The sequence below is a fragment of the Perca flavescens genome, chromosome 16 (genome assembly GCF_004354835.1).
Source record: "Perca flavescens isolate YP-PL-M2 chromosome 16, PFLA_1.0, whole genome shotgun sequence".
Classification (NCBI taxonomy): domain Eukaryota; kingdom Metazoa; phylum Chordata; class Actinopteri; order Perciformes; family Percidae; genus Perca; species Perca flavescens.
The window spans coordinates 23,562,086-23,584,974 of NC_041346.1; the positions used below are offsets into that span (position 1 = coordinate 23,562,086).

A 22,889-nucleotide genomic window follows, 5' to 3' on the forward strand; every position below is an offset into this window, starting at 1 on the left:
GTATCCAATTTGAAGCCCTGTGTTGGCATATCAGGCTGCACAGGGACCACTGCCCACATAACTGTACCCCCAGGCCATGGACCAACACTATAGTCCATCAAGTGCTCTGCATGCTGTCGTTATAATCCATTTAGTTCTCCTTTTCCTGCCAAGACCTGGTCATCCTTCCATCCGGACCCCCTTATCTGGCTAGGGGAGTGACCTCCCCACTCCAGTCAAACCTTCAGACTCCCACTAGCTTTATCTGTTGAAGTGCCTAAAATACCCCTCTCTTCACTCGGTATATTAGAAGCTTTCCTATATTTGTGGTTTGATGTGATCTTTCAAACAGGAACCCCTTCTTTTTTATATTTACATGTTTTCAGCAATGCCAGCACCCTAGCTCTAGGGATGGTCGTCATATAGGTCGACCTCTTCTGGTACAGATTGAAATATCTTAACAGCATGATGGATGGCCATAAAATTTGGTAATCGAAGGATGAGTCCTGCAGGCTTTGGTGATTTGCGCCACAAGCAGCTGCAGATCAAAGTCTTCTCTTATCCAGTAAAAATTCTGTGAGTGAAATGTCTCAAAAACTATTGGATTTGATTGACTTTTGCTTCCCCTGAGTATAATTTTTTTGGTACGTTTGTGTCATTCCACTGCTGCACACATTTCAAGTCACTCTAGGTGAGACCATTTGCTAAATGTATAAAATATAAAAATGGAAATGTAATGTGGCTCCTCTGTACCTGCCAGCATACACGACAGCCAGCGCATGGGGGAGCTAGCTCATTACTACATTCATATCCCAAAATTCTGCTGGGACCATGACAGCACAGTCAACGTAGGTGAGCTGTAGTCAGTACACGTGTGTCCTGGATAGCATGCACTCTGCGGACTCTACACACACACACACACACACACACATAATAGTATGTGTGTGTGTGTGTGTGTATATATATATATATATATATATATATATATATATATATATATATATATATATATATATATATATATATATATAACAGGGAGATGCATAGAAAAACAAACATCCTGACATCCACGCTTTGGTATTTTCCAGAGAGACTCAGGTTCAACAGTATAAAAAAAAAAAAAAAAAAAGAAAGAAGCATGTGCACAGACTAAACAAACAAACTGCATCCTTGTACCTGACAATGAAGGAGCGCCGCGATGAGAGGCTGGGGTCATGGTCAAGCACTGGTTGGGGTGAAAGGTCAGCAGACAGGGAGACTCCAGAGCCTTGGAGTAGCAAGGTGACGTGGTCAGGAAGCAGCTCGGCGGTCTCAGAGGTGAAGGTGATGGAGAGGAGCTGGCCGTAGCTGTAGACTTGATGACCCAGGAATTTCTCTAGTGGGTGGGCAGAGGTTGGATGTTAGAGAGGTGAGGGGAGTCAGCTTTATTATTAATGTCTCAGCCATCGATGTTGTAAACACAGGGATGGATTTCGGTTTGTGCAAGTGTGTTTTGATGGAAGCTGAATTAGTATTTATTTTTATGCATATAAACAAATATATATATATGCCCGTTTCCTGCTGTGTGTGTGTGTGTGTGTGTGTGTGTGTGTGTGTGTGTGTGTGTGTATAAGGCAAGGCAAAGGGATAGAGGCTTGTTGAGCCCACATGGAGCGCTGCAGGAGGCTGTGTGTAATTACCCACCCTCTCATCTCTGGCTCATTACAGCACATTAACAGGACTTCAAAGATCTTAGCCACCATGAGACATACACCCCTCCCAACCTCCAAAACGGGCTAGAGGAAAAAGTGGTACTTTGGACTTATAAAAATATGCTAGTCTTGGCATGACCCTTAATATGAAAATATGAAAAATGTAAACAACAAATCCTATTGTAGAACGCCTAGCACCAGTTTTACTCTTAAAAATCATAACAATTTGTTTTCAGAAAAAAAAAAAAAAAAAAAAACACTATGCTGCCATTCCCTACCAGCTCTGGGTGAGTGAGTGGGCAAAACTGACAGGTTGCACGCTTGGTTGCCACCTTGTTTTTGAGCGTAATCGTGTGTGAAGTACATCCTGAGCCCTTCTGGGGGTTGGGAGGGCTAAGGACTTGAGTGGGTGATTTTGCTTGCGAGGGGCCTCTGGCGTCATTCGGAGCATCTCAACTGTCTGATCGTCTGATAACTACTCAACCAACAGCCCTCTCTTATCATCTCTGCAGGGCCTTTCTGTACATCTACAGCGCACTCTCACTGTGACATCTATGGTCAGATTAGTCAGTGTTTTTGTCTGACCTGCAACAATTTGTTATGGCACTACAGTACATTTTGACACCCCAAAATTATGTTTTTGGCTGCTGTCTGTAATGTATTACTCAGTGATGTGTTAAAGTATTTAGTTAAAGTTATTACTTTTCTCAAGAAAAAGCAATGTAATTATTATTTCAATTAAGTCTAAACTGTGTTTTCTTCTTTCATCATCTCATATATTTCATGGTCCAATAAATAATGCTATTTGCTTTACCAATCACTTAATTTAGTTTAAATTATATTGTTATATTATTATTCTTGTTGTGTCTTTCCAGCTACTTTTCTAGCTGCAGCCATACTTACTTTTGTTCCATTCCACTGTAAGTAGTTACATTTAAATTGTTATTTTCTGTGTTCAAGGGACACCTTGTTGTGTCTCTTTTCTTTTTAATAGACTGCAAGCTTTCACAAATTAGAAACCAAACTCAAAAAAAGTTTTTGCAGGTTTTGTTTCTTCTTCATATTCTCACTTGAAACAACACATCATCAGAGGTGTAGTGGTAAAAAAAGAAGTGGGTAAACTATAACTTCTGTGATCAGGTGGACCACGACGTGGTCACCCGGTAAGGTGGGCCACTGCCTACCGGTGTATGTGTATCCTGATGACATCGCTAGAGGCTATCATTTGACGGTACTACCAAGGGTATCACTGGTTGTTCCCTCATAGGTCACACAATCACTATTCATTTCATACATTAATCTAAGTTCTTGTTAAAGAGACTCAAGAAGGAATAATATGGTTGAAATCTATAAAGTTTACTAAATGACAAAACAGAGAGAACAAACATATTTGAGAGAGATATAGAGGGAGGCTCATACAGTATCCAGGGCTTCCAATGCATAATACGTAATGATTATGGGTTTAGGGATTTGGGATTATTTTCATAGTTGATAAATCTGTTATTTTCTCAATTAATCGATTAGTTGTTTGGTCTATATGTCAGAAAGATTTGGAAAATATTGATCAATGTTTCCCAAAAGTCCAGGATGACTACCCTAAAATGTCTTGTTTTGTCCACAACTCAAAGATATTCAGTCACAGAGAGAAGACACTAGAACATATTCACATTTAACAAGCTGACATCAGAGAATTTTTTACTTTTGTCTTAAAAATGACTCAAACAGACTAATTGATTATCAAAATAGTTGTTGATTACAGTTTTTAACAATTGCTAATGTAGCAGGTGCAGATTGACGACTCATATAACTCAGTTTCTGTAATTAACAGAAGAAAGACAATTTAAGTTGCACTGTACTTTCCACAAGCGTAATGGCTGCCGACATTAACAGACGCTTTTGTAAAACCTGTTACTTGTAACATGGGCTAATGGGAAAAGGTAGAGGTGACTTGTTGAGTCAGTGGCATGAATCTATGTGAACCAAATGTACCTCAAAAACATGAAGTTTAGTACTGTTTTCCGAGCTCACCCACTTTGGGCTTGTAGCCGAGGCCGTTTGCTGGCATCAGGAGGAGGGCTGCTGTCTTGACGGTGCTTAAACAATTGCCGGATATCCATATTTACAATTCATTCACCATTACATGAGACATGTAGGCTAGTTTGGGCTAGTGACCATAGACTTAGCTAGTGACTGACGAATCTGGATGCAGTCTGCTGCTTCCTGCTGGATACGCTGGAGATGCTCGATGGTGGTATAAGCCCCCAACGTTGACTTGATGGCAGTGCTGCGACCATTGACTTCATGACTTCAAGGCACCTAACATTGCCTAATCCTAGTGACTTCCAGGCATAGCTGCCTGGAAGTCGACGTTGGGGGCTTAAATCACCAAACACCCCAAGAGATTTGTCAACACAGACAGTAATGCAGCGCAATATGAAAGACTTCGTCTTAGGTTTAACAACCTATGAAACTAATAATGAACAATATGAAACTAAAACGACATAATAATAATAATATTTAAGCTTAATTTAAAATGGCTTAGGAACTAAAACTCAGTTTATAGGTGGATAAACGCTATTTAGAGGTGGATAAACGCTATTTCCGAATTTTGGGAGGTGCGTAAACGGCGTTTACGTGCGTTTAGCCTCCACTACATCCCTGCACATCATGCCTCCATCCTTGCTGTTAGCTTTTGAACAATTACATTTTAATGAGAGGATACGTGAATGAAGGAAGCGCAACCCACTGTTATTTATATTTATCCTTCAACACTGTTGGAGCAGTTATTTGTAGGAAATGAAAAACAGGCAGTGATGGAAGGGGAATGGCTTCAATTACACGACCAATCAATAGCACTTTCTGTTGTTAGTCCAATAAGGCATCGTTCATGTCAATGTGACTTCAGAATCAATAGAAATAGATAATTACAGCCAATCACGAGCAGGGGGAGCGGCTTAACAACCACCAATCATCACCAGTGAAGACAAAACACTTTCTCAAATTAAAGTGGTTTCCACACATCTCAGTGTACAGTGGGGGAAATAAGTATTTGACCCCTTGCTGATTTTGCAGGTTTGCCCACTTACAAAGAATGCAAAAATCTACAATTTTAATCATATGTACATTCTAACAGTGAAAGACAGAATCCCAAAGAAAATTCCAGAAAATCACATCATATGAATTTATTAAAATTGATAACCATCTGATGAGGAAAAACAAGTATTTGACCCCCTGGACAAACAGCAAGTATTCTGGCTCCTACAAGCCAGTTAGTCTTTCTTTAAGACACAGCCCCAATCCAAACCAATTATCTACATCAAATACACCTGCCTCACCTCGTTACCTGTATAAAAGACACCTGTCAACACCCAAACAACCAGCATCCAACATCACCACCATGGGCAAGACCAAAGAGCTTTCTACGGACATCAGGGACAAGATTGTTGATCTGCACAAGGCTGGGATGGGCTACAAGAGAATCGGAAAGCAACTTGGAGAGAAAAGATCAACTGTCGGTGCAGTTATCAGGAAATGGAAGAAGCACCACACCACCACCAACCTCCCTCGGTCTGGGCCTCCACACAAGATCTTGCCTCGTGGGGTGTCCCTGATCATGCGAACGGTGAGGAATCATCCCAAAACCACAAGGGGGGAACTGATGAATCAACTGAAGGCAGCTGGGACCACAGTTACGAAAGAAACGGTTGGTAACACACTACGCCGTCATGGATTGAAATCCTGCAGCGCACGCAAGGTCCCCCTGCTCAAGAAGAGACACGTACAGGCCCGCATGAAGTTCGCCATTCACCACCTGGACGACTCAGAAGAGGCCTGGAAGAAGGTGATGTGGTCAGATGAGACCAAAATAGAACTTTTTGGCCTCAACTCAACTCGTCGTGTTTGGAGGGCAAAGAACACCGAGTACAACCCAAAGAACACCATCCCCACCGTCAAGCATGGTGGTGGCAACATCATGCTTTGGGGGTGCTTTTCAGCCAAGGGGACGGGACAACTCCATCGTATTGAGGGGAGGATGGACGGGGCCATGTATCGTGGAATTCTGGACCGACATCTCCTTCCCTCAGTGAGAGAGCTGAAGATGGGTCGAGGATGGGTGTTTCAGCACGACAACGACCCTAAGTACACCGCCAAAGCAACAAAAGAGTGGCTGAAGAAGAAGCACATCAAGGTTCTGGAGTGGCCTAGCCAGTCTCCAGACCTGAATCCGATTGAAAATCTTTGGAGGGAGCTTAAAATTCGAGTTGCCAGGCGACAACCTCGGAACCTGAATGATTTGGAGGCTGTCTGCAGGGGAGGTGGGCCAACATCCCTGCCGAAATGTGCACAAACCTTGTCACCAACTATAAAAACCGTTTGACATCTGTGCTGGCCAATAATGGCTTTTCTACAAAATATTAACATGCTGTTTGTCCAGGGTGTCAAATACTTGTTTTTCCTCATCAGATGGTTATCAATTTTAATAAATTCATATGATGTGATTTTCTGGAATTTTCTTTGGGATTCTGTCTTTCCCTGTTAGAATGTACATATGATTAAAATTGTAGATTTTTGCATTCTTTGTAAGTGGGCAAACCTGCAAAATCAGCAAGGGGTCAAATACTTATTTCCCCCACTGTAGTTTCAGAATTAATACATATTTATGACAAGGAATAAGAAAAAATCAGCCAGTTGGGGGAAAAAAAAAGAGGCTAAGATTAAATCCATCACCAATGAGACAGGAATGCCTTTGATGAGCCCTCTCACATTTAAACATCTTAACCAGTGGAAAAACAAATAATATGGGAGAGAGGTCTAATGAAATAACCGATCAATACTCACTACTGAGTCCAACAAGCCACCACTCATGCCAGTTTGAATTTAGAACAAAACACATAAATGACTCAAATATAGAATAAACCCCTGGTAGTGTTTAAATAGTTTGCTCAAATTCCCCAAAAAATATATTTTCATCGGCACGATTTCAAATTAGCTCTTAAAATGCTTTTGTTAACATAATTGTTACAAGAGTTTGTAGTGTGTCCCTTCAGCAGTGCACAGCATATGGATTACATTAACATTTATTCATTGGCACAAAATGATTAAGGAGGATGATCAACATTAGCTGCTCTGGCTGGGGTAGTTTTATAATGAAAGTTAGCTGCAGCTAGGTAGCTAAAAAGGTTGGCGCTCAGTGTGTTCAAGAAATGCGGAGAGGAGCACAGTAAATGTTGCGTGGGGTAAATAGGCAACTGATAAAAATCAATAAAGTGTACACAAACTAAACAGCTGAAAATAAAATGGGAAAGTGACAGATAGGTAATAGAAGTGTAAAAAAATATTGTATATGCTGCCAATAGACAAAAGTGGATAAAGAAATATATGTAAAGCTTTATTTTTCTTCTTCCATTTTTATTGTTTAACTAACTGAATGTTATATTTTTCACTTTAAATTGCCTTTTGTCAGTTTTCTGAGCTCCAAACAGTACCTTTTGTGCAAAATACCTGTGGACATTTTTATAAAACTTGGATATAACTTCTGAAACCCTCCTTTATGAGGTGCTGTATATTTGCAATTTTACTAAACTTTGGTCTCTCCAGTCGGTCACTCAGACACACCACACTCAGTGCACTCAACAGAATAGAATCGAACAGCAGATGATTGTTGCATTGCCGTATTAAGTGAGAGTCTCAGCAGAGACACAGAGGAGTGGCAATTACCTATATTTGGGGAGTGGCACACTATAATGATGAGTAATAAAAGAAACTCATATTCACAGAAAATATAAGTCAACAGATATTACTTTTAAAGTGATTAATAGGAAATATGTGCTGCACATTCGTTGCATAACGGTGCGTAATGAGCCCAGTAATACTGTTGTGTGACAAAGCTAAAATTCTCTCCTAAAGTGCTCCCTTATGGTTGTGAGTGGATTCCGATGTAACTTGCTGGCCATTATTCTGCTGGGGTCTGATTCACGTCATTGTGGTTCCTGGTAGTTCTTTCTTGTCTGTGAGGACAGAGGTACCACAGCATAATTACTCAAAACCGTAATAGACCATCCAGGAATGGCCCCACTGCCGGGCCCCTCTCCAAAGTAATGAATCTCTATAAAAAAACAATGAAAGGAGTATCCATGTGTAAGTGTGATCTGCTGTCTGTGTATTGCCATGAATTTATATTCATTATTTTATCTCACATAATAAATTGGAGAGAATTAAAAGGTTTAGCAGTCTCTAAATACCACAGTGTGCTGGCTGCACTTGTAAGAGGATGTTTCTCTTCTCACAATACTGAGATTCATATTTTCTTTGTAACATTCAGTGTAGTACTTTATACCATTAGGTGATAACTTAATTAGTCAATCAATTCTTCATCAAATTATTGATTGAAGAAATATTTCACGTAATACGCTTTCTTTTGCGTCTTGTCGTGGGTTTGATGAGGAGATCGATACCAATCTCAGGATTGGTATCGATCTCCTCATTTTGAAGCTTTAGTGCGTAACTTTTTGATATTAATGAACGTCCGTTACATTCAAGCCATCGCCAAATGAGTTGATACAAAGCTAATTAAGACTATCAACTCTCTCTGTATTTCTCAGTATGGCTATGTTCAGAAGATTGTGGCGTCCGGTGACTTTCCCGCGCTGAAACTCAAGTGAAGATAATTACCTCTTCTGAAGAGTCCATCATGTTTTTTTAATCCTCCGTGTCCGCCTTGGTTACAAGCAACTGCGTGGAGGAGGGCGGTGGGTGATCACAGAAGCCTGTATCATGTGGACGCGTTTTGATGTCATTACTTAGAATTCCTCATGGGGAAACTACCCACTATAGCTTTGATTCTCGCCAACAAAGCAAATTTGTGTATTACCCAAAATGTCAAAGTATTACTTTTTCCTACTCTTTTAATGAGTTTGCACTGAATATCTTTGGGTTGGTCAGACAAAACAAGCTATTTTAAGATGTCAACTTGAGCTCTAGGAACTGATATACAAAACTATAATATACATAAAGTAAATATTATATAATAGAAAAAATATCAACATAATAAATGTTGCTAATACTAATAAAAAATAAGCATTGCAGCTCTGGGTCAGTCCAAATAAATGATGCATGTATTTCAATCAACAATTTCAAGAAAACAGAATGGAAAAACCAAAGCTGCAACCTGTGCCACTCTATTTCCATTTTGTCTCTATGAGTCTGTCAGAATGATCTGAAGTCCTCTGACTGTGCTGCCGTTGACGCTCAGCCAGAAACACATAAAGCCGCCATCACAACAAGTGATAGATTCCCCTATAACTTTTGGGGAATGGCAGAGCAGCTCACGATCAATCAGGAGGTTTATACTTTGCTCCAACCAAATTAAGTCAACTCTATTTCAATTAAATCACAGCTGCCTTGCACAAACACACTTCCGACCGCAGCTCTAACATCGACCACCACGCAGACAGTCTGAGGGCAAAGGTTGGGTGGACAAACTTTTAATTTCTGTCAGGACACAGAGTCTGATTGCACTGGCTGCAGGCACAATATATGTGACCTGAAATCAAATTACATGAAAGGAAATTTTTTTAAAGCAAAATACACCACATACTGTATGCATATGTAGACTTGTACGCATTCAAAGTGAATAACCATATGCAACCAAAAGTGATGATTTATCTTTGATATAAATCTAATAGAAATAAAATGTACTATTTTAAGAAACAAATCAACATATTCAAACACATTTTGGCATCTGCACCATTGTGCCAATGCTGGAAATGAAAAGGAATGCTATAAGTTTTTGACAAAGTGCTGCTGTCGGTCTAAACAGCCCTAAGGCCTCAGTATGCCCAAACAAAGTGCTCAACAGATTGTCTGACAGTGTCTGAAATCCCCTCATCCCACATCTCAACGTTGAAAATGGACGGGACTGTGTTTGACCATTTTTGTAACTTTCTAAAACAGACACTCTATCCACCCACGCATTGATTGGTCAAGTGTTTGGAAGAAAGCAGGCAGGGTTTGAGTTTCTCTCAAGCTCTCTTTTTACTACTTCCATTTATTTTGTGTGTGCAACGAATTGCAATATCATAAATGAGAATGAGCAGACTTCACAAGAGACACAGAGCTCTTGGACAGAGATTGGGGAGGCAGTGGGATGCGGCCAGGAGGAGGCTATGATGGCAGGCTTTTCACCAGGCCTTTGAGTGTGGCCATTTGGAATGGGTATCAACTGGGGTTTGTTTCAAGCGTACTCAACTCTTTACTCTTCCACTCCAGCCTCACTCAAGCACTCCTTCACCTTCTCGGTTGGTTGACTTTCCCTCTGCTTCTCTTTCTCCGTACCGCTTTATTCTCTGTTTTTGTTCTTTTGTTCTACTTCCTCTTTCTATCTCTCCTCTCAATTTTCTCATCTCCCTTTTGCTATATCTCCTTTCTGTTTTGCTTATGTTTTTCCAGAAGAAAAGGCCACCAGACTGGGTGCAGGTAGCGCTCAGGTTGTGTGAGGCTCTTAGCTGCAATTGTTTCTTGAATCAGAGCGACAGGTAGCCTGGAGCTGCTCTCATAAATCTTTGCTCTTCTTACTCTCTCTTCCACTCCACAACAGAACACTTTTGCCTTCTACTAGAGGGTTATTTTATTAAATTCGGTGAGTTTTTTCCCCTTCTTTCTTTTCCTTTTCTTGTCTCCCTGCTGCTTCAGGCTTAGCAGGTTGGCCTTTGCTGCAGATATGAAAAGGATCAACAATGCAAGCTTCTCAACAGATGGCTGTAAGGGCTTATGTTAGATGATGTCCCATTCAGCATGAAACGCTGCTCGGCCAAGAGAGCCACGGTTGCTGTCCAGCAGAATCAAGTGGTGACCACAGTTGTTGGAGGCAGGTCAAAGCAACTGTTTAGGGAGGTACTTCATGTTTGTCTATGATAGTTCCTGGCAGCTGCGCTCAAGTGTTCAGTCTGTTGAGTCACCAGAGGGACACAAACTCCGCCTGTGTCAACTGTCAAGCAGATGTCCAGAATCAGGAGGAGGAAAAGTGGCATTACACATGCTTTAGAGAAAAGCCTGTGTCCCAAAGTGCCCACATGCATACACATTCACATGTGTCTACCTACATATGTACATTTATGATTTGGGCACTTGACATTATGGTAATGAAAGGTCAATTTAAGGTGTTTACAGAAATGAAACGTTTCCATGCAGTGGAAAAAAAGGAGTAATTCTGATGTCCTGACTAAAAGTGCCATGTTGGCCACATTGTCATGGTAAATTCAGGAAACTCAAGTGAAATTATTTTTGCTCTTTCACGCTATCTCAAACTCTCCCTCTTTGGTCCAACAACTCCTTACAGGCACTATTGAGAGAATATTTGTGATGTCTTGTCCTCTGTAGCGTCGGCTGGTATTTCTAGAGCTGGGTAAGTAACGCAGATCCCAAACAATCATTCTTTTTAACAGAAAAAAAAAGAAGAAGAAAAAAAGCCTATGATTGAATCCTGTCCCTCGTGTGACAGCGGAAGTCAAAAGCCACTACGGTGACATATACATTCTTAGGAATCACAGAAATTGCATTTTGTATGTTCGATGGGGAGTTGTCACTCAGAATTATCTCCTACTTTGGTGAAGGACACAGTTGAGGGATTTCAGCACAAATACATATTAAAAGTAAAAAAGAGCAGAGACATTAAAAAAGAGAGAGAATTATTTTAGAGCTGCTTCCAGAGCCGCTGCCACTCTGGTCTAATCTTTAAAGTAACTGTACACATGCACCACGATGAAAAAAAGGCGAGAGCAAATGAGATCATTAATAGGGATGGCAAGGCAATAGATTTGTGCATTTATTATGTGGAGAAACAACATAAACAAGCACTGCACAAAGTAGATAAGCAGGCTGCCACAAAGCTGCTCTCGGCCAGTTGGGCCACTAATCTGTGAGTTGTGGCCTGTAGAGACGTCACTATGGACCGTGTGAAGAAAGCAACTTTAAAAGACACTGTTAACTATGTTAATTTCTAATTACACATACAGTATGTATAGCAAAGCATGCAAGCATTCACTGTGGACTTACAGTATGCACGCACACACACACACACACACACACACACACACACACACACACACACACACAAAACAGAAAAACTTGCACATCCATGACTTATGAACGCATTCATAATGACATTTTATAAATTATGCCTGACCACCAGGCTTTGTCACATCCTGCTGTAAGCAATTCATCTTTCTAAAATAAGATGCCTCCAAATGGAGTTGTTCTCTGTGATCGTGCGTTTTGGGCATTAAACCTCCAGGATGCGGAGTTAATGGGATTGCTTCCATTTTGCCTCTGGCTGTGGGCTGCATGGTGGCTGGAGGGGCTGTGAGTTGATGCCTAGAACCGACTTAGTGGAGACAAGAAGAACCCAAGCCAATTTTCACTTTGTTGCTTCTCCAGCATGGCCAAGACATCCAATTCCATCAGGCCTCTGCTGCTGGGGCGGCTGATAGAAATGGGCCCTAAGTCCTGTAGCTGGGCCAGCTTAATCCCTTATCGTCTAATGGCTCTGATAACGGATTGGAGGAAACGGTGTCAGAATAACTGCCGCATGACCCGCTGCCATAGACCCTGATTAATCTCACTAAGGAACAACAGGAACAAGCTATGGGTATTAAAGATGCACTACTAACACTAAAACCATTTACATATTTGCTAGAAGAGCAACAACTGGAGGTTTGGCGATCTAAGAACATAAATGTCAACAATACAAGAACAGCTTCCTGGGGACTGCAACCCACCCATTTGACCCAGCCTAAGTTAACGATCTGTCCTCATGGATGAACTCAAATCTCTATTATTTTCCGTTCTGACTCACCGGGGGCTTTGTAGAAGCCGATGTCTTCCTCGGTAAGAGGCAGCAGGTAGACTTCACCTTCCTTCCACAGCAGGGGGTACTCCTGGCCTGCAGAGAACTCTCCCAACCAGCCATCCTGATCTGGAGATAAAAGAAAACATTTCAAAACATGAATAATGGCTATTATCTGCATCACAGACATTCTGGATATAAACGGTGCATGCTAGTGTTCACAAAGAGTTTAAACGTTTGAGTTGATACACGAGATGTGTTCAGATTATTTTTCTATTAGTTTTATTTTATCTGTGATCAACAGAGAAAAAACAAAAACTGTACACAGTGGCCCTGAGGACTGCATCTAATAATACTAATACAGAAATGTGTTGCAAATACAATAAACACAATCAAAAAGAGAAAACACAAATATTTAAAAATAATATTTTTTTTAATAAATAAGCTTTAGCATATTATCTGCAATAATATCTGAATCATGCAATCAGAATGTTAAAACTTAAACTTAAATCACAGCTCATTTTCCAACACCATTGGCAGGTAGTTGACTTCAGTGCATTTCTGTACTTTGTTGTATTTTCTTCATAGGTTGTTTTTTTCTGCGTTTGCAGCTTGTTTCGTTATGCTGCATACAGTATGTGATTGGCAGTTTGCCCGTGTTTAATTTCCTTGCAGGGTTTTAGATTCTCTTCATGTGTTGTCAAATTGGTGAAGATGATTTTTTTTAATTAGTTTGTGTTTTGTCAGTGCGTTGAGCTTGAGCACATTTTTATCCGTTATCCCTGGCCACACTTAAAAAGGCTCTCTAAAAATACAATAAAACAAAACACATCCAATAAATTTGATATTAGAAAGAAATAAAAATAAATAAATAAATAGAGAAACATAGCAACATGCACAAGACCGTACAGTAGCACAATAAAATACACAGTAGTTAGGGAAAATAAAAAGTGAGAATTCAGAGAGAACAAAGTAAACATTGCTGGTCTTGTTCATTTTAGCTGGGTAGTAACAATCCCACAGTAAGAAGGAAACCTGATTAATGATTAGTGTGTCTTAGACAATACCTTCAATGAAGTCAGAAGAGATGTTGATAGCCACATAGTGATTGGACGAAGAGCAGGCCTGCGAGTGGCCAAAGCAAAAAACACGCTTGGCAGCCTGCGGGGTTCACTTGTTGTAGGTTGAAAAAGCCTGGCTTGCATCTGTAGGTACACGTACACACACACACACACACACACACACACACACACACACAAAAAGTTATTAACATCCACATGTCGCACACGTGCCTCAATGCAGCTATTTAACACATCCTTGCTGTAGTGTTCTTTTTTCTCTTCCTTTTAAGTTGTTCTCAGTGCAGCAGTGGGGGTGCTGGTTGCTGCAGACCGCACTGTTATGGAAGAAGGGACCAAATGGAGCTCAGCTGCGAGGACCCTGAGCTCTGACCTACAGACACTAGCTGGCATATGGGTGGGACAGGAACACCGCTTAAAATCAGCCACTATACTAGTCACATTACACAGGAGAGGGGCCTGCTCAACGAGCCGTGAAATCAGCAGAAAAGTCAACAAACAGGGAGCACAGAATTATTCAATAGTTTGAGACCTAGGGCTGTGTGTATTGCTTATCTCACAGTGACTTTATCGGTTGGATCCTGTATCCCAGAGGAACAAGATGGAAACAGACAGGGGGAAGCAGGGACTTAGTTAGTGACATGTTGTAATAGTCAGATTCACTTTCAAAGTAGTCAAAATGCCAGACAGCCCCAAAATGTTGGCCAATTTTTAGATGCATTATTAAACCTTTAGTATACTGCTGCACTTGCAGGGTGTGCTGACCTGTCTGCTGGATGTAAGCACTTATGTGTTTTTTCATTACTTTTAAATCTAGGAGTGATAATGTAAATATTGTGTCCTTAAAACAAGACTTTAAAGATCAGATATAATCAAATGTACTATATTCTGTACAAAGCGATGAATGGTTAGTAAGGGCTTCAGTTGTTCTACTGTGAGAACTTTTGAAGAGAACAGTTGCCTTGGTAACCACAGGTCATGTGCACACGTGTGTGACGTAAGCGACATGCTTATAACACACCTGTTGCAGCTGTGTCCCTCCACGTTTGGCTTACAGTGACAGCGTCCATCCAGAGGAGAGCATTCGTCCACGGTCCCGCTGGGGTCACACTCACACGGCCTACAGACAACAAGATACGTGAAGATGAAACATGAATCCACTGCACTTAACGGACATGTGTATATTGAGCAACATGGATATTTTTCTTGGGCCTTGGACCTGGGTCTCCCTATGAATGTGTTTTTGTCATCACTACTCTCATTCAAAAAGCACAAGTGTCCTTGTAACAAATCATCAAAACTAAGATGCTTAATATAGTACACAATCTATCAAAAAAAGTTAAAGGCTGTGTAAACAACCTCGATAAAAGCTAGTGAGGTGTGTGTGTGTGTGTGTGTGTGTGTGTGTGTGTGTGTGTGTGTGTGTGTGTGTGTGTGTGTGTGTGTGTGTGTCAGCTTGGGTAATGTCAAAATGTGTTGATCACCTTCATTGATTGATTACTTTTTTCTGAAACTGTAACACAGAATCAATTTTTTTAATGAGGTGCTATTACAAATAATTCAATTATCCCAAGGCGAGCCGTCTCTACTGGTTTCTGCTCCAGTGGTCTGAGTAATTCACACCTCAACTCAACAGCCTGATTTTGCTGCATTAATGAGAGAAAGCAGTGTCTGTGTGTGTGTGTGTGTGTGTGCATGTTGGCATCTATGTGTATTAATATAATTTTGTCTGTGAGAATAGTCCAAACTAAGGGTCAACTAAGGTTGTTAATCAGTAATGGTTTTCCATAAAGCCTCCTTTATCTTAAGCCCCACTTTAAACCTGCATTAACTGATGTTTTTGGGGAGCGTAAACGAGCTAAAAACACCAAACTGGGTTCACATAACTTCTTAATTATATGACATGTTAGCGAACAGTTATCTTACGCATCTACAAGATCTGGAGCAACATTAGCATTAATTTGAAGTTGTGTCCAAGTCCAACATTTACTCCCATTTTAGCTCTAGTTTGGTCTCCACCAGCTCCTGAGAAAAATATCGGTCTCTTTATCTTAAGCCAATGTCTTCTTTAGCTGCTGAATGTCCGATTAATATACCAGCTGGTCGCTAACTTTTTCTGTCTGCTCTTTGGTGCTGAACAGGAAACATACAATTAGGCCTGTCGCGATAGTCAATAAATCAATTAATTGCACGATAAAAAAAATTAGCTTGATAATTTTTCCAGCAGCAATAATTTTCATTTGTTCTCTCTCTCTCTCTCTCTCTCTCTCTCTCTCTCTCTCTCTCTCTCTCTCTCTCTCTCTCTCTCTCTCTCTCTCTCTCTACCAAAGAGACTGGAGGACCACTCTCGGTTCCTTAGCATAACGAGGAGTGAACCCTCTTGTCAGTCGCATGGTCTTTGTGTTGGGAGGCGTCCCTTTTCGCTAGAGTTGAGAGTTGGAGCAAGGTTTCCCGCAGCACTTTGCATAAGGCGCCGTCAAAAAAAACAACAACAACAAAAAAAAAGTATATGACCGATATCCGCCGTGTTTTCTCCCTTTCATTCCAAAGCACAGAAGTTGACAACCTGCAGGTGGAGGCGTGGAGATACACGCTGCTGTACTGTGGACTTGTCAGTCTCGCAAGCGGTTTCAGGAAAGTGGCTGCATGTGTCCGACAATGCACAGAACATCATCACCGGTACAAGCCTACAGCTGTCGGCAGACACGGTGTGCGGAAAGTGTGTCAGTTGCACCAGTGTTTGTGTGTGTGTGTGTGTGTGTGTGTGTGTGTGTGTGTGTGTGTGTGTGTGTGTGTGTGTGTGTCGGCCAGCCCCCGCGAAGCTCCGACCTGCTGACAGCAGAAAAAAGTAGCTGCACCTTCGCCAAAATGAAGACTGAAAAACAGAACTATTTTGGTACAAACATTTACTTGCCATGTGGCAGATAGCCACATAGAAATAGATAGATATAATTTATTAATTATATATTATTATTTAAATTTAATATTTAGTGTTTAATAAATAATTGTTAAATGTAGTACAGAAACACTCGAGGAATGCTGCAAACATTTCACAGCCTGTACGAATTGCCTGGGAGAACATACGTGTCACAAACGGCAATTCCACAACTGTACAACAGCGTGAAAGATGACATACTAAAGGAGATCAAAGACATATTGTGGATATTTAAAATGTCTTCCAGTTCAAGTGTTAAATATTCTTTAGAAATAAAAGTGTATTGATCTTTGAAAAGGTGTACCTGCATTATTATGCCATTATCATTATATTAGATGAAAATAGTCTCGGAACGATGATATTATCGTTTATCGCAATAATTTCTGGGACAATTTATCGTCCAGCAAATTTTGTTATTGTGACAGGCCTACATACAATTGTTTTCTTAGAGGTTCATGCTGAACATAGATGCGAGACGGGAGACTGAACCTAAACAGTAGAGCTAAGTACTGCAGAGTTGTTACACAGTCACTTGATATATTTCAATTTTTTTTTTTACAAAAAAATTTAATTTAATTGTAGCAGCTTTAAACTCACAAGAATATATATTAAAGTTTTTTGTCAACATCTAAAATCTGATTTCTAAAGTTAGTCAACTGTCTGTTGTCACGGCATCCACATTTAGGTGTTGAGAAATAATGTTAACACCAAACAGTCATTGAAATGCGGTTCTACGCCATCACAACTTAGCATTCCCTCGGCAGGTAGAGGGGGTCAAGGAGAGCTAGGATTGACTTCTTATGAATATTAATACTACAACATACTTCTCATAAGTATGCACACACACACACACATATGCACCATCATATACATTTACATGCAGGCTTATATGCATAGGATAGGAGAGCTCTCAGGTCAGAGAAAGTTTAAATGTGCATTTCATCATCAAAATGTATGCATTCAATAGACATGTTCATTTTGTTCTTATTCAGGGCGCCACCTCAATAGATAAAGAACAATTGTAATCAGCTATCAATCTTACAACTATAAGTCAGTGATTAGTTTGTCTCTGCAAGAAAACACCAAACAATCTCTCTTTAACTAAATAAAAGCATTTTTTTACTACAAGCTCAATATTTCAATGTCATAACTAAAGCAAAAGACTGGAATTAGCTACTGTGACTAACACGTTGTTGGTGACTGTAAATAGAGATTATGGATGTTTGGGTCAATACAACGATAATGGCATGGGATAAATGTAATGCAAAACTAAACACCAACCTTTCCTAACTAAAGCATTATGCATTAGACTGTCTTTGGAGGAAAGCAGGGACATTTTTGAGGCTAAGTTTGTCCTTGGGGTTGGCTGCGGCTAAAGCTGTTCTATGAAGTTTCTGAAGGCAGCAAGGCAGGATCTGGTCACCATGGTAACAGATGGAGGAGACCGCATGGTCTCTGGCTTGGTTCTTCAAACACCAGGTCTTTTTTTCTCCTGGTCAGGACGGCTGGCTGACCAACCAAAATACTGTCCAAGTGCAGGGAATTTTGTAATTTCTGAGCTTGGGTCACCATGACACTGGATATGTGCCATTATGTTTTCAGCTGGCGTGTTTTTGAACATTGATTCGGGAAGGGAAAACATTGCTTTGTTGAAAGGGAGATTCTTGATTTTGGATCCGATCAAGAAGAGTTAAATCAGTCAGGCCTCAAGGTCGATTCACTTTAGGCTCTTTATTCAACGTGTTGGTCTAACACAAGATGAACAGAAGTAGAAGCCCCAACATGGAAAATACATGTGTCACAATACAATATATAATGTCTTGATTTCAAGTGAAAAACAAGTTTAAGTGTTTAGTCACATGTAGTTTTGCTCCTCTCGGTCTCAACTCACATATAAATATAAGGACCTAGGGTTCAACTACTTCTTCAACTTCCCTTAAGCTAGGATACCTGCTAGACCTCTATTATGTTAAAGGGACATCACTTAGTGACAAAGTTACACAAAAAATAAATATTTAAAATATATCAACATTTACATGAAATAATTATAATAATACAAGAGCATCTGAATTACCTGCTATTACAATAACTATAATGCACCCTTGACTTGTCCTCCAATTATTTATGAATTATTTCTTCAACCTGCAATAGCTGAGTTGTTTGGCCACTTGGGGGAAGCTGTAAACAGCTGATATGGCAAGCTTGTTAGAAAACAGCTGCTTACTCACACATCAACCAGACAAGCAACTAGCGTTGGGAACCGAAACCAGGTTCCAATATGGCTTTGGTTCCTATACAGTAGGACCGGTATCTACCGGACCGAATGATTTTGGTGCCACTTAAATGCTTGTGCTGTTCTCTGGTGCTCCAAAATGGACATTAGAGGCAACAGAAGCATCCCTGCATGTGATGCTGGTTAACATTACACTTGGCAGCAGTTAATGGTAGCCTACAGTTAGCTAGTAGCTGTCTTAAACGCTGTTTTCCACCGGGACGTGCAACAGTCTGCAGCTAAAATTAGGATTGAAATGGGATTGAAATGGGTTGGGTACCCATTTCCCACTAGCCAACCCTACATTCGATACCCAATCGGTACCCACGCAACCCTACATGCAACATTAGCATTGATTTGGAGTTGTGTGTCAGGTAACCTGATGACTGCAAGTCCAATATTCACTTTTCATTGAGCTTTAGTTTTTGTCTCCAACTATCGAGGGAAACATCTGGCTCTTTAGCTGCTTAGTGTTCAAGAATGTTCACCAGGTAGTTCCTAATTTTCATTTAGATCAGATTGTTTTGTGTGATCCAAGAATGAAATGATATGCAGACAAACACTTTAGGTAAGGATGGAGCAGATTGTGATAACCATCAACACCGTCCTACTGTCTTTTTAGATAAGACGGATGAAACGGACATTTATTACAGGAAAGCAATGATATTTATATTACAATTCAAGATGTGTATGAAGACCAAAAGAGGCAGAAGGCAGTGACACGTTGGAATGATTGAAATATCTGTTGAAATCTTGATAAAATTGAATGTTTGAAATTTGAAATTGAACATGCTTCCATGTGGAAAATCACAGCGCTCTGGGTTAACTTGCTTCTTTATAATGGTTGATAGCAGTTTTGTATTGTACGCCACATCCTGGTACTCACTGATAAGAAGGTCACTAATTCACAGTGGTGTCACATAGAGAAGTAAGAATCCTCTTGTTTACGACTGCTTTGTAGTACGACTGCTTTGTAGTTTGATAAATTCAGGCTTGGGGAAGTTAGATGGTATGACTGCAAAAGAGGGAAGATTTATGAAAAAGTCTGTGTCTGTGGTACCTGTTTATCACTTTTAACCCTTACTCTCTTTTACAGGCATGTTTCTTACCATTTGTTTGGTTATCCTTTTAATATTTACTTTGTTTTTGTGTCTCTCTTGTGTGCATGCGTGTTGCTCACCTGCAGCCACCAGGGCCAAGCGAGTGAAAGCCAGCCCCACATGTGTCACACTTCTCCCCTGTCACGCCAACTCGGCACGCACACCTTCCCTCTACATCACACTGCAGACTCACTGAACCTGGGAAGGACAGCAAATGGATCAGCAGAAGGAAAAAAATGAAAAGAGAATAAAAAGGGTACAGAGTATTTTCAAGAAAATGGGGGGCACTTCCAAATCCATAAAAGGATATTGGTGAATTACATGAAATGGATCAGTGTATCATTAATAATTTGCCATGACGGGGACAACTTAAAACCTGTTATTGAATTCTGTTCAAAAACCCAAGAGATGTGCTTGAAAGAGCAGGATATAACCTTGCAACCACACTGTAGCTGACATACTGTAGCTTTAGTTAATGGAGAAAAAAGACCAGCTGGGGTATTATGGACAGGACAGAAAAGAAAGCCTGATGCGAGTCTGCTATAACCTTTGATCAATATAATGGAATCCAACAACTCTGTGCAATCACCTAACACTATCTACAAAATGTACAGGAAAAGATTGCTAATGTATTTGTCCATTTATTTGTCTGGTTCTCTCTCTTTACCCTGATGATGGTGTAATTAGGAGCCCAAACATGTAATGTCCCTCCCCCCCTAAAATTAGACTGTGTTTAATGAGCACTGAGTCTCTTCATTGATAACGTCCAGTGAGTCAACTGGATCAATTTACAACAGCAGGGCTGAGTCAAGTCAGGAATTTATTTAATGGTCATTTGGGAAGCTGAGGCGAGGATAAGTCTGATGAGATGTGCAAGACATGAGAAGAACAAGATTGTGTAAATTATGAACCAGAAAAAACTCTTCTCTTAGGTAATGTTTGGCAGCTGAGTAGTGGATGTTGTTAATGATTTAAAAGACATTTGGCCATAACATTTGCAACAATAAATCCAATGAGTCCTTTTTGTCTGTAGCTTAATCGTGTGCCTTATTGTGCCAATACAGCATCCAATTTAACCATAATTACATTTTCTCATGCCAGAGAAAACAAAAATAGTGAGTAATGATATTTGCATGGATTATAATTAGGGATTTTGAATTATTATCAAAACAATTAAGGGTTTTGTATCGGCAGTTTACCATTAATACTGCAGTTGCAGGGTAGGCAGGGCTCTTCAGCAGATTCCCTGTAGTGGTTCTCTCTGCAGCGCTCACAATGTGGCCCATCAGTGTTGTCTCTGCAGCTCACGCAGCGCCCCCCACTGCCAGTGCTTCGATACTGCTCCATGTCAAACACACACTCGTCTGACCTCCCACTGCAGTTACACTCTGCGGACGAGAGAAAGAAAGCAAGAAAGAGAAAGAACAAGAGGTCAAGTGAGGAGAAACGTGAAGAACGAGAAAGGAGCCATCACAGGGGAAGAAGCGAGCAAAGGAGGCAACGAGGTAAAAAGAGAGAAGACAGAAATAGATGGAGGAAAGAGACAGAGGGAGGGTATATATGTGAGAGATTATGTGTTCTGGGATTGGATCATAATTTAGAGGCTCGCTGCTAATCTCATTTCACACAGGCCTAATGAGAAGCCAATCGGCTGTCAGGGGGCACTTAGATAACAGTAATTCATGTTTATACAAGAGCAAATTACTCAGTTGATAACACACTATCACAGCTTTCATACCCCTTAGATCAAATCCCTCCTTAGTTTACCAGTTACCCTGAGGGGGGATTTAGGTGAAATTGCCCATTTTATTATGAATCACGCTCTCTGTTGTGCTGGTAATAACCATATGATTATTCCATCCTGTTAATAAGGAGTCTCAGCAGTGTTCAATTTATTTCAAAGATAAAAAATGATCACCAGTTGCTTTTAAACCCAACACGTAACGGTTACAAATTTGGGATTGATGGTGAAAAACTTTAAAAAGGGATTTAATAAAGAGTTTAATTTGGGTCAGAGTAATGTTGATTTATAATTTATAATAAAGTAAAGTAATAATAAAGTAATTTATGAAATCATTGAGTAAATGAGGGTTCATCATTACTGTTTAAACCTGTGTTAATTGCTCTGTTTGGCTACTACAAGCTGTAAACACCATTGACATTTGATCAGGTCAGGCTGTTAATAAGGGGAAATAGCCGGCGTTTTAGCTGCTAAATGCTCCACTATGTTCACTAGCTATTCGTTAACTTTGTCTGTTTGGTGCTCTGCAGCAGTGTTGGGCACGCTTACAATAATTTGAAATGTTATTACAATTGCTAATTCAAATAACGCCATGTTAATACTGTAACAGAATTACTGTGAGAGTTTTGGGGTCAGTTTGTATTTATTATATCAAATTTGTCTCTGTGAGTTCAGTGGATAGACTGGTCCAGGATGTGTTAGCATGGTGGTGGCGGTGCGATTAGGAGGTTAACCTCTAGAAGAGGAATAAATCCTGTGAGCAAGAAATGCGCCTCCCAGTTAGGGCTGGGCGAGATGGAGAAAATCAAATTTCACAATATTCTTGACCAAATACCTCGATGTCGATATGGTAGGGTTGACAACTGGTGCATTCACAAAATATTTTCCCAGTGAAATTTTAGATAAATAAATCATCAATAATGTGGATATAATGACTAAGTGGGTAAAGGCAAATAATAAAACAGCTAGTAAGTCTGGCTTCAGAAAATGACATCACGTCACTGTAATGCAGCCTTTAAAACCAGGAAAAGAAAACTCTTATGCCATATTACGATATTCAAAATCTAAGATGATATCTACTCACATTTATCAATATAATATCGATATATTGCCCAGCCCTACTTCCACTAAAGTTTTCTAATTTACACGTTGTTTCTTCTTAGCTTACTAGCTAGTTAGCCACTGGTAAGCCTACATGGAATCATCTGGGTTTTTTCAGAGTCAGAGGGTGTGTGAAACACAGATCTTC

The 22,889-nt window shown here is 40.3% G+C and overlaps 2 protein-coding genes across 2 annotated transcripts in view; both read right to left on the minus strand.

Annotated features, from left to right (window-relative positions):
- The window catches only part of LOC114570542 (laminin subunit gamma-3-like), a 57,338-nt gene extending 41,353 nt beyond the window's left edge, over positions 1-15,985 (minus strand). The window contains exons 1-4 of the mRNA XM_028600868.1: positions 15,969-15,985; positions 14,648-14,712; positions 12,523-12,642; positions 1,156-1,354 (exon numbers count right to left, since the gene is read on the minus strand). Of these exons, the coding sequence (XP_028456669.1) occupies positions 1,156-1,354; positions 12,523-12,642; positions 14,648-14,712; positions 15,969-15,985 (401 nt within the window). The remainder of the gene's footprint in view (positions 1-1,155; positions 1,355-12,522; positions 12,643-14,647; positions 14,713-15,968) is intronic.
- Positions 14,631-22,889, minus strand: part of LOC114570623 (laminin subunit gamma-1) — a 48,377-nt gene continuing 40,118 nt past the window's right edge. The window contains exons 5-8 of the mRNA XM_028600993.1: positions 21,099-21,287; positions 19,980-20,097; positions 19,686-19,814; positions 14,631-14,712 (exon numbers count right to left, since the gene is read on the minus strand). Of these exons, the coding sequence (XP_028456794.1) occupies positions 19,802-19,814; positions 19,980-20,097; positions 21,099-21,287 (320 nt within the window). The 3' untranslated portion in view covers positions 14,631-14,712; positions 19,686-19,801. The remainder of the gene's footprint in view (positions 14,713-19,685; positions 19,815-19,979; positions 20,098-21,098; positions 21,288-22,889) is intronic.